Raw genomic sequence first — 13332 nt, 5'->3', positions numbered from 1 at the left:
TTAACGAAATCTGAAAATAATATGTGTCACTTTGTCATGCTTTCAAAGCAGAAACTTTAAGTCCTACATTATATGTAGAAGTTGTTAGCTATTCTAAAGGTACAATAAGAGATTATTGTTCATATCAGTGTAATAAATTGATACTCCCTGATTGTACTTTTTCATTTTGCACATTGTCAGAACCTTGGACTTTAATCTGATTCTTTGATTGACAGTAGTGACCAGGGAAAGAACACTTGTATTGTTTGAGGTAGTCACATCTGTTCAACTTGATTCAGTACAGGGTATTTGCATATTCTTAAGTATTTCTTCTGAGCAAGCTTAAATCCTCCTCCTCAAGTGCTTGATGCATTTTTGAAATTCATTCATAAGGTATCTACATGCACTAATAGTTCTGTATAATATTGCTGTGCATAATCTGACAGATAAGACCACATTTTAAAACAAGGTATTCTTTAGGGATGCTACATTCCATTTTTACTTGTTCTGTTGGCAGAAATGTCATTTTTTAAAAAAAGGTCATTTCAATGTGTTGATTAAATTAGTATATCTTAATTTTAGACAAGTTTGTCAATCATGGGAAAAATAAAGGTTTATTAGATAATTCAAATGTTAATGGTAGTTTTTTCTGCCTTGTTTGGAAAACTGAGTAATTTTATAGAAAACCATTATAGAGCTTGAATGGCTTTGCTTAGTCTCCTTATTTTATAGGGAGGCTCAAGTTTACTGACTTAGTCATGTAGTATGGAAATCAGGCCTTATTTTAGGTCAAAACTTTCAGAGCAGTAAACTCTAAGGGATGCTAGTATATGCCCTCTGGTTTACATTAATGATGGTATATGACCTCTGATGTACGTTATTTACAAATTGTCCTACTTCTAAAGTTTCCCCTTGCCATTAGAACACATAGTCAGGGGTTGTTATGCCTTATTCATTATAACATTTCTCCAGAATTAACACCATATCTTATTCATACTTAATACCTAACCATTATTTTGCTGTCCTGTTATCATTGTTCTCCTAGGCTATTATTCTGTGAAGGATAATTTTGAAACATGATAGTTTATTAATGGACTGTTAAATACCTTCGATGTCAAATAGGTTTCATTTTATGTTTCAATTCTGATGAATTGGCAATAGCTATGTGGAGAATTTTGAAATCTGCTGGTGTTGCTTAGCAGTGTCTGCTGCTGGCATAGGATTGGAGAAACCAACTCTTCTTCCTTGGTATATATGACCTTAGGAAAGAGAGAGAACTATAGACTGGAGTGATTAGAAAAGGCCCTGGGAAGAAATAAGACTCAAAGTATGAGATAGAATTCAGATTTTGTAGACAGCAGGAGGTAGAATGCCACCGAGCTAGGTGTTTTGTTAAAAATTATAGCTATTCAATAAGGTTTAATGTAACTTAATACCATATTTACATTATAATATAAATAAGTTACATTAAATATAAATAAAGGAAGGAAAACAGTTATTGAGAACTTTGATATCTAGACCTGTGCTTTTTATAGGAACCCTGGAGACTTTCTGTGCTAGTTTGCATTCTTACCTTTCCATCCCCAAGCTATTGATGATTGTTCAAGTCTTTCCCTCTTTCTTCATGGGCCAGCTCTCTCCAATTTTATACTCTGCCTTAAATATGTAAAAGTTGTTATATAACCTTATCACAATTTTATTTCATTATTGTATTACAGGAATTCATTGAAGAGGGAAGTATTAATTGTTATTTAATCGTATTATTAAAATTGTATTTTAGCCCTGGCTACTGTGGCTCAGTGGATTGAGTGCTGGCCTGTGAACCAAGAGGTCACTGGTTTGATTCCCAGTCAGGGCACATGCCTGGGTTGTGGGCCAGGTCCCCATTTGGGGGTGTGAGAGAAGCAACCACACACTGGGGAAAAAAAAGGAAAAATTGTATTTTAAAATATTTAGCTAAAAATAAATAACTCCAAATTACATAATTATTTTTTATTTTTCAGGAATCCCTTTCTGGTCGAAGGAAAGCTCTTGCTACTAGCAGCATCAACATGAAACAGTATGCAAGCCCTATGCCAACTCAGACTGATGTCAAGTTAAAATTCAAGCCATTGTCTAAAAAAGTCGTATCTGCCACTCTCCAGTTTTCATTGTCTTGCATTTTCCTCCGGGAAGGAAAAGCCACGTAAGTTTCTTTTGTTATGAAAGTTGCTTCAGAGTATGTTTAAAGCACTGTAGATAAATAGTTTTTGACTCAGTAGATTGGCAACAGTTGAGAAAATCCCACCACATACCAAACATTTTTGCCATTCTTTGTTTCAGAAGCTGAATGCCATGAACGCTTTGTTATTTATAGCCTCTTTAGAATGAACAATAATATAAAAGTGATTACAGCAAGTTTCAAATGATAAATTCAATATTACAGAACATCATACATGTTTGATTTGTATTTTAGTGTTTTCAGTGTAAGTGGCTGTACTCTGAAATACAGACAGTTCAATTTGTGGGACTGTTTGATTGAGCTGAAATGTGAGAGGAACCCAAAATAAAAAGTTCAGGATAAGAGTGATGAAAGAATTAAAGGAACTTTTACCAATTCATGTTCTTTGGCTCAGCCTCCCAAAAATTGTATAGCAAGGTACAGTTAGATGAACTTTGTTATAATCACTATCCTTTTCAAAAATCACTTCTAAAGCACAGAACGGGCATTCACAAAGATAGTTTCTGTACCCAGTTCTAAGTTTCTGAAAAGACTAACATTATAACTGGATAAAATGAGGTGAACATTGCTAGAAGAGATTAAAAAAACAGCAACATTCACACTGGTTTGCATATAGTCAAGCCACAGGTTAGTACATGTTTTGGGTGTAGTGAAAGGGTTAGTACCTGTTCAGGGTGGAAGATTCAGGGAAAGGAGAAATGCAAGTTCTATGCCTAGAATTAAAAGGTGAGGGGGAGAAATCAGCTATAACCATTTCAGTACCATCCGAATCACAGTTCTAAATGTATTTGACCTAGTGAAATGTGGTTACTAAAATTGGTCATGTCTGCTTGACTGATTAGACTGAATTCTGTGCGTCAGTCAAAATGAGATGTTTGGCACTCATCTGTAGGGCAGCAAATGACTTAATAGATAACAGTAAGCCTCTTCTCTGGAAAGTTTGCTTCTAAGTGAGTGTGGCAGAGAGACAGTACAGAATGGAAGCAATTAGTCTTTCATCTCAGCACCTCAAATTGTAGACAAATACTGAGAAATTAAAAATAAAGACCTTACCCTGAAGTCCAAGCCAAAATGAAAGGTAAGGAAACAAGGGAAGAAGAGAGAAAACAAAATCAGAGACGATCCTTTGAAGGTGGACTTTTTTCCAGTGGCATAAAGCAGTAAGTGAATCAGCATTATTCATAGGATTATGGGTGAGAGGAAATTCAGTCAAACCAAGAGTGTCAATTTGAATGAAGGATTCTCTCAGATGCTCTAAATTCCCTCTCTACCTCCTCTTTCCCTGCCCCCTTCTTTTCCCAAAGAAAAATATTCAGGGTTAAATTATGAGGAAATTAAAGAGGTAAAATAAAGCAAATTTGCATTTTAAGAATAATGTTATATCTTGAAATTATCCCTCATTGATAGGTGAACAACTTGTAAGGCATTCATATAATGTAACACAACTTTTTTTGATCATGTAGATTTTTCCCTACCTTATTTTAAAAGGGGAGATGATTTTAACTCTAAGCCTAAATGAGATAAAATGCAGTTTCAAAAACCAGTGTAGTGTTCAAAGTCATATTATATTTGAAGAGTGAATATCAATTAAGTATTATTTTAGAAAAGGAACTTTTTTTTATTGTATTGTGCTAAGAACATGAGAAACTGTTTTAATTTGGCTTTCTGAGTTTTAAGGAAGTATGCCTGATTGAAATTTAGTTTGTATATGATGTATTAGAAATATGTTTCATTCACTGTAGTTTGTTTGAAATTTAAGGTAAAAGTGATAGATCAAGAAAACATAAATTATTTGATATTTTAAGTATTTAATATAATTTTTCTTTTTATTCCTGCTCATATTTTAATGTGATTTATCTTTTAAACACTTTATATAAAAGTATTTTTACATTTTACCTACTATGTGGTATTTAACTTATAATCAATGCAGGCTATTTTCTATCCTTTAATTCTTAAAAAGGCTAGACTTTGTCTTAAACAACTTTTTGTATTACATTAGTTTTTTAACTTTTGGGGAGTTATAGATAGTCCCTTTGAGAAAAATCCACCTTTAAACAAGATTTAAGTATAATTTACAGGGCCTTACTACTTTTTTTTCTCTTGAGTTCACAAAACCAAAAGTGTTCATGGACTTCAGATTGAGAATTTCTATTTTAATTTCTTATGAAAATTTAAACACTTTGTCTATAAACACAAAGTCTATATCTCATCAGATTTGCCAACTGTTTCACCGTTTTATGAAACGAAGTTTTTGTTTCCAAAATTCATGGTTGAGAAACCATACTTTAATCCTATAAAGAAAATTTTAGTCTTCCATAGGTCTACAGCACTGAATTAAAGTAACTCCTAACCAGTTAGTTTTTAATCCTTTTTGCTTTTTACTAATTAAACATGCTTTTTAAAAATTAATAAATGAGGATCCTGGCCACGTAGTTCAGTTGGTTAGAGCATTGTCCCAATATGCTAAGGTTGCAGGTTTGTTGTCTGGTCAGGGCACATACAGTAATCAACCAATAGGTGCATAAGTAAGTGGAATAACAAATCAATGTCTCTCTCTCTCACTCCCCATCCCTCCCTTCTTCCCTGTCTCCCTCCCTCTTTTCTCTGTCTCTCCCCCTTTCTTCTACCTAAAATCATTAAATTAAAAAAAAATTAAAATTAATAAATGAGTATTTAGATTTTTCAATAGTATGTACAACTGTGTAAAAAGACTTATTAACATATGGAAAGGGAATATATTGATAGTTTTCTTAATAAACAATTCTCTTTCAATCAGTGTCATTTAATGAACTGTGTATTATACATTATTGATATAGGGATGAAGACATGCAAAGTTTGGCTAGTTTGATGAGTATGAAGCAGGCTGACATTGGGAATTTAGACGACTTTGAAGAAGATAATGAAGAAGATGATGAAAACCGCGTGAACCAAGAGGAAAAAGCAGCAAAAATTACAGGTTGGTTTTATGAACATTAAGCTAAAAGTTTATCTTTTTTTGTGTGTAAAGTTGAAAAACTCATTCTTATTTCCCAGTAAAAAGCAATTTCACTAACAAGGTATTTTTTCTTCCTTAAGTCTTTCTAGTATAATATGCCATTTAGCTCTCTAAAAACTTTGCATGCTTCTGGTCATAATAGATTTCAGCAGTTTAAGATCAACTCCAAGTTTAGTCAAGTAAGGATGAAACTAGCCCTGGCTGGTGTGGCTCAGTGGATTGAGCGCGAGCCGGAAAGCCAAAAGGTTGCTTGTTCAACTGATTCATGTTTCTCTCCTCTTTCTCCCTCCCTTCCCCTCTCTCTGAAAATAAATAAATAAAATCTTTTAAAAAATAAAGTATAAAACTTTATAGGAACTACTAATTATAACATAAAGTAGCCTAAATATACTCATACTTATTTTGTCAATGTATGAATGAATCCTCTATAAGTAAAGAAATGAGAAGATACATTAGCGACCTTCTCCTAGCTTGTTGACATTTTATCCTATATCTAGAAGCTTCCATGTAATTATTCATTATAGTTTGATCAAACTACTACCTAACCTCTTTATATTAATTGGTCAATAAATGCCTATTGATGATTTGGCTATCACGTATAAGGAACTGATGTTATATCTTTATTATCTGAGTAAAAATAAAGTACTAAATATATATACTCCTTTCAGCTAATAAATTGCTCTAAATTCCTGGGTTGGTATTCCTTGACTTCTATCATTTACTTCACCTCTTAGTGATTTCTCCAAATTCATAGGGCACTTCATCATCCAACTCTTGGCTCTACCTCAACTCTTACTGTTATATGAGGGATTTCTACAGATTATATAAATGACCCATTTACTTCCTTAGTTAAAAAGTTTCTTGGCTTAGCTTCGTGTCTAGAAAGCTAAGTTTCTTAGCGCTCCATGTCTAGAAATCTGTTGTAAGGAATTGCTCAAACTTATATGCAAAAACAGATGTTTTGTACTGTGTTACTTTTATAAATTATTATTTTCTAATTCATGTTTGCTACTTTGATTTCTTATTTAACCATAGGGTGTTTAGGAGAGTTTGTTTTATTATGGGCTCTATTTATTTTTAGTTTCTTTGTAGTTTAATTTCATACAAGATTCTGAAGCCTGTTAAATTTCAGTTTTTAAAAAAATATGAGTTTTTCTCTGTAGTCTAGATACATGATCTATTTATTTATGAAAGATAGAGAACTTCAATGTTAATTTAGTTCATAAAAATTTATTTCCTCATAACTTCATTGTGTATTGTCATTTGATCTGTTTGCCCCATTTAATGTTTTTTCTTTGAAATTTTGTGTGATGTCGATATTTGTAACCCATACTTTCTTTATATTTGTTTTCATTGATGTATTTATTACATTTTTAACCTATCTGTATTAAGTGTTTCTCTCATAAATAGTATTTCACTGATCTAACCTTATAGTCCTTGCCCTTTAATAGTTATGTTTCTTGATAATTGACATACTTAATTTCACTTACATTACTTTACTTATACTTTTGGGAAGGATTTTTAAATTATTTTTTCCTCATTACATTTTGTCATTCTCAAATTTTTTTATTTAAGCATTTTTTAATAGTGTAACTTGGAAGTTAAATATCCTGTTTTCATTTTAGAATATCATCCTTTAAAATTAATAAGCCAGATGAAAAAATGAATAAACCTATATTTCTCTACTAATATTAAAAATAAAACATAATGTGTAAACTCACTTCTTGTAAGATGACAGATTCAAGATTCAATATGATTCTCTCTTCTCTTTATTTGAACCACTCCCTCTAACCCCTTCTGACTATTATTTTTCTTTCCATAACATTTTTTTTTTTTTCAATAATGCTGACATTTGCATTATATTTATAATGATGTCAGCAACAATTATACAGTTCTTTTTAAAATGCCATGTCTTTCCTGTCTTTGAGTTCTTTGTTTTATTTGGCTAGTTGGAGTAGTTCAAGAATATAAGTTAGTGTTCTTCCCCTACTACCACCAGTGACCTTCTACCTGTCTTTCAAACTTTAATTCTGTTGCCACATAGTCTGAGAAGCCTTTCAGACTATGCCTGCCCACTCCCGCTTAAGCTTGACCTTACAGGGTTATGCTAACCCTGTACTATTTACAAATGCAGGCATTTCTTACAGCATGAGTTTTTGTAATTCCAGTGGAATATAATTTGATCTTTTAATTAGAGGGTACAGTTTGTTCTTTGTAGATGGCTTTTAGTTAAAACGAAGTCTCAGTTAGGCACTAGTACCATAAGTAGAAATAAAAACTCCATACATTTACATAGGTGTTTTGAGCTATATTGTATTGTATGGTCACAGTAATAAGAAAAAATGGTGATAACAATATGTTACAAGTTCTGCACTGGTATTGAAAGGAAAAATACAGATTTAATGAAGGCATTCAATTATAATTAGATTTTATAGCTAAACTCTTGTTTTAGTTCATTTGGTTTGCCATAACAAAGTATAATAGACTGGACAGCTTATAAATAGCAGAATTTTTCACAGTTCTGGAGGCTGGAAGTCTGAGAATAGGGTACCTGCATGATCAGGTGAGGGCCCTCTTCTGGGTCACATACTCCTTACTGTATTCCTCATATGGTGGAAGTGGTCAGGCTTGCTCTTTTGGGCCTGTTCTGTAAGGGCATCGATCTCATTCATGAAGGCTCCACCCTCATGATCTAATCACCTCCTGGAGGCTCCATTCCTAATACTATCACACTGGGAATTAGGATTTCAACATATGAATTTGGGCAGGGGGGACACAAACATTCATACCATAGCAACCATTATTGCTTAAACATATACATGTACCTTATTTTCCAAAATTTTTGCCCAAGGAATAACTTTATTTTAGGTAGCTTAAAATTTGCTGACCCTAATTGAATAAATTGTTTTAATGCAACTTGTGGTGATCCAAGATTTCTTTAGAATACTACTATTATTTATATATTTCTTTTCCCTATTTTATAAAGTACTATGTTCTAATTTTTTTCATCTCTAGCTTCTAGCACATTGTCTAGAACATATTGAGAATTTAATAGATGTTAACTGAAAGGCCATAAATGAACGAATGGGGCTTCCCTCTTCTATTGTAGCCCATGTTGATCATGCTGGCTTATTACCTTATTGCATTCATTTTTTCCTTTAATAATGTACTACCTTGTATAAGGTAGTGTGGTCCCATTTAATGGAAGGAATGTAATGTAGAGGAGATGCATAATTAAAACCTTAAATGATTCAAGACTAATTTTCCAAAAGTGATGAATGTAAAATGTGTGTGTTAAGGGAGCAGAGGTAGGTGGGGACTGTGGTGATTAGATGTATGTTCTAAGTCAGTAAATCCATAATATTGTAACATATTTGTCTTTTGATGTTGCATTTTTTCCCCTGTATTTGCAGAGTACAGTCACTTAAATTAATAGCACAGCTTGTTATGGCAGTGGTTTGGCTTTCTTGCTTGTACTTTTTTTTAGCACATGTAAATTCTACTCCAAAGTTACTAACTTTCAGGATTTTTTAAAGCATTAAGGTTAAAAATATATTATAATGTAACAGCAGTAATGTTAAAATAATAGCTGAAGAGTAACAAAAATGAATATTTTATAAACATGATACAAATAAAGTATGGTGGGTATTTTCATTTACCAGCTAATATGACAATAACTTAAATACAGCTTACATTCACTCCTTCAGCTTTGAAATTGTTGACACAGTTTTTATAAAGGAAGGTATCATTATTTTAAATTTTGCCTATATTATAATATAAATACATAAAATACAATAACATTGTATCAATAAAATTATATGGGTATATTATTACCCAGCTAAGTTGCAAACCTCTTGAAGGAACAGATTGTTACAATTATTGTGTATATATCTTAGATTGACACCTAGAGGCTATTCATGTAGTCAGTAATTTCTTATGGAATATTGCTGTAAGGCAGTAATAATTAACATACCATGTCTTCTGAAATTAGAGTCTTTTCTAGAAGGTAAAAATAGATTCATGGTATCTATGCTTGGACTGACCAAAAATCTGTACCCTCTTCTGGCTGAGACAGAATTCACTGCTAACTAGAAACACTTTGGGACTGGCCCTTAGGCAGGAACTTTTTATTGATGATATATGTGTAGATGCATTCTACAGAAGTGCAGTAGGGGGAATTGCAGTTGGAAACATCACTGAAATGTAGTGAGAGTGATAGACCTTGGAGTTAAAGAAACAAACCCTTTTAATGAAAAGTTTCCTTCCATAATAATTTGAAATTTTGTAGTATTGTAGCAAATATTAGAAGTTATATGTGGTTTCAAAACAATCTGTACCTTCATCTATATGGCAGCCTCACAGTGCTTGAACCAAAATATGGTAATTGGACCATCTTTGGTATACATGTTAAGTATCTAAACAAACAACAACAGGAAGAGAAAAAGAAAGTCTCCTGCACAAATGTTATTGAATACAGCTCAAAAATCAGGTGTAAGTGAAGCAGTTTATAGCAAAACATTATCAGGGAAACTAGACATTATGAGATATCTGAAAGAGCTCTGGTTTACTTGTAGTTCTTGCAAAGATCACCAAATATTCTCCTTAGGCTTAAGTACACATTCAGACTCACATGAACTGAATAGGCCAAACTTAGCATTAGATTCACTTAGAAGGATATTGGACAGGAAGCAGCATGTCAGCAGAGCATTCATTTTTTTCCTGGAATCCTCACAGCAGCACAAGTGCTGTTCTTTGACTTCTATACTCACATGACAACTTCAGTACAAGCAGACAAGATCCGCATAGTTAACAGCAGCAGTTAGGTTAGAATCTTCATGCTGTCCAAGAGCTGATATCTTTTGTTACAGTTTAATAAACATAATTTCCCTGGTCCCTGTAAGGGACATGTCCAGTTACAAGTCTCCACAATCAGAGAAGCTCAAGCTGTGGCCTTCCATTGTGTGTATAGTCCACTGGCAGTCCTCCCATCCTGATGTAATTTATGAATCAGGATTCATTTCTACCATAAGTAATTTGCCTGGTGTTTGTCTGTCCTTTCCCTATAGTTGGTAAAACTAATTTTGGAAGAGGAAGAGAATGATGTACTGGCTACTTTCAAGGAACATAATCTTACAGTACAGGTGGTAGTAGAGGTATGAGGAGCTTGAGTTGATTATGATATGACTCAGCCCTTTGAGATCAAATCTACTTATTCCTACTTGAGTAGGAATAAGTAGGGCTCCCTCTTTTGATTAGAAGGTCCCTTAAAATAAACTTGGGACTCTAGTGAGAGAATACATCCATTAATTTGCTTTGGGTTTTTACCAGGATATCTATTGTCCAGTACCTAGAAGGCTCATAAACAAAATCATAGGATTTCTGTGGACTCTATAAAGTAAAAAAAATGAAAGGAATAAGTGGCACCCTATTCTGGAGGTCTGTGTAAAGGATGAGAATTTTTAAAATTCTCCATCTATTAGGTGTTAAGTTTGGGAAATAGAGTAGAAACATAGAGATGGGATCAGTTCTGATTTTTTTGAGCTAAAAGGTTTATAAGGTACCACAGCTAACTCCTTTCTAAAGGAGTTTGAAACCATAAAATGAGAAATTGAAGACAGCAAGAATATCTCTTCCCAGTGTTCAGAATTCAAGTGTGTGTCAATTCAGAGAATAGTAGAAGCAGCAGAAGATACAGATTACAAATTTATCCTACTTTCTGTTGCACTTATAAACTCTTATGCTGCTTTGTTTCTACTAATGACGAGTAAACATTCTCTAACATCCCCCTCAAGGCTCTGGGAGAATTCTGCAGATACTAGAAGCCCATCTCACCAGACCAGAATGGAAGTGAGAGATCTGAAGAAGTTAGCTCTCTAATGTTTACTTAGGGTAGAAGCCAGGAGACAAATAATACTTTAAGTATCAATATGCATTTGCTGAAGATTTGTCCTAGGAATGGAAGGTTGGTTTAACCGTATTAACAGAATAAAAGAGCAAAACCATATTGTTTTCTCAAAAGGAGCATTTGACAAAATTCAATACCAGGTTTCTCAGCAGTTTTATTATAAGGGAATTTCTTCATTTTGATAAAAGCATCTATGGAAAGCTACAACTAACATCATACTTTATGGAGAAACCCTAAGCACTTTCCTCCTAAGACTGGGATCAAGGCAAGGATATTTGCTCTTACCACTTACATTCAACATTATTCTGGAAATCCTAGCAGGACGCAGTACACAAGATCAATGTGGGGAAATCTGTATTTTTATATATGAACAACTAACATTCAGGAAATGAAATTAATAAAACAATTTCATATATAATAGAGGTTAAACATAACATAGACTACTTAGATGTAAATTTAACAAAAGATGTGAAAAAAACCTTTACACTGAAAACAATACATTACTGAGGGTAATTAAAAAGATCTTAATAAATGGAGAGGGTTTTTGTTCATAGATTAGAAGATTCAATATTGTTAATACGTCCCTTCTACCCATAGCCATCTATAGATTCAACTCAGTGCCATTCATAGTCCTGCCAGGATTTTTTTTTTTCAAGTACGAATTGAAAAGCTAATTCTAAAATATATGTATTTGGAAATGCAAAAGACCTGAATGACCAAAAAGTCTTGAAAAAGAACAGAATTGTTATACTAATACTGCCTTATATCAAAATTTACTTAAAGCTATAATAATCAAGATAATGTGGTATAGGCATATGGCAGATTAATGGGAAAAAAACCAGTCCTGAAAAAACTCACACTTATCTGATAAATTAATTTTCAACAAAATTGCACCATAATTTAGTGAAGAAAAGAAAGTCTTCAACAAGTGATGCTGAAACACTTAGATGTCCATAAAGAAAAAAAAAAACATGAGTCTCAATTCCTATCTCTCAGCATATACAAACAGTAACTTAAGGTATATTATAGACCTAGTATAAAAGCTAAAACCATAAAGCTTCTGAAAAAATAAAAAAGACAACATGTTGTGTATAGCAATGAAAGAAAAATCTGATAAATTAGACTTCATCAAAATTTAAAAAATTCATCAAAATGAACTACTATGAAAATGTATGGGCACATAACAGACCAGAAGAAAAATTCACAAAGCATATGTTTGATACATAGTTTGTGTCCAGAGTAGATTTTTTAAAAAAATGCTCTATAACTCAGTAATAAAAAATAACCCTATTATTTTTGAGTGGGCAAGGATTTGAACGTGGTTCACGAAGGAAGATATATCACTGGCCAATATGCACGTGACAGTGTTCTCAATACCACTCCTCATCAGGGAAAATAAAATTAAAATCACAATGAGATATAACTCCACACTTACTAGCGTGGATAAAATTTAAAAGACCGGCAATACTAAATGTTGACAAGGATGCAAACCAACTAGAACTCATTCATTGTTGGTGGAGTTTATAATGGTACAGTCACTTGGGGAGTTTGTTTTAACACTAAACATTTTCCTTTCTGAGCTAGCAGTTCTACTTTTGGACATTATTCAAAAGAAATGAAAACATGTCCATAAAGAGACTTGTAAAAAATATGTTCATAATATTTTTATTTATAATGGCCCCAAAGTGGAAGCAGCATCAACAAAAGAATGGCTAAAATATAGTATACTCATGAATGGAATACTGTTCAGCAATAAAAATGAACTATTGATATGAACTATTCAATGCCATAGATGTATCTCTAAGTCTATTATGCTGAGTGAAAGAGGACTTACATAAAAGAGTGTATACTCTATGATTCCCTTGTGTGATGTTCTAGAATAGGTAAAACTATTCTTAAGTGAAAAACATTAGAATAGTGATAACCTATTGATGATTGAGTGAAAAGAGGCATGAGAGAACTTGGGGTGATCTCAGTGTTCTGCATCATGACGTATGGGTGTATACATTTGTCAAAATTTCTTGAATTACACAATTGAAAGCCTGTGCCTTTTACATATGTGCATAGCAAAATACTGGAGGGTAACATAAAAATTATGCTTAATATATTAGATTATTAAGAAAAGGAAAGATTTCAGCTTTCTGATTTTCTGATATAATGCACAATAGCTGGTCTCCAAAGTTTGTCCTCCAATTAACAATGCCTCCCAATATTCTTGCCCCTTTGTAGTCC

The 13332-nt window shown here is 32.9% G+C and overlaps 1 protein-coding gene across 8 annotated transcripts in view; it reads left to right on the top strand.

Annotated features, from left to right (window-relative positions):
- Window positions 1-13332, top strand: part of EHBP1 (EH domain binding protein 1) — a 364981-nt gene that overhangs the window by 144654 nt on the left and 206995 nt on the right. For all 8 annotated transcript variants that reach the window (XM_045827361.1, XM_045827362.1, XM_045827367.1 and 5 more), the window contains exons 6-7: window positions 1983-2164; window positions 5017-5156. In XM_045827361.1, the coding sequence (XP_045683317.1) occupies window positions 1983-2164; window positions 5017-5156 (322 nt within the window). The remainder of the gene's footprint in view (window positions 1-1982; window positions 2165-5016; window positions 5157-13332) is intronic.

Source organism: Phyllostomus hastatus, unplaced genomic scaffold (assembly GCF_019186645.2).
Source record: "Phyllostomus hastatus isolate PE091 unplaced genomic scaffold, TTU_PhHast_1.1 phas_scaffold_78, whole genome shotgun sequence".
NCBI classification, from domain to species: Eukaryota; Metazoa; Chordata; class Mammalia; order Chiroptera; family Phyllostomidae; genus Phyllostomus; species Phyllostomus hastatus.
Note: the sequence above shows the minus strand (reverse complement) of the source record. Positions and strands in the feature narration are given on the sequence as shown.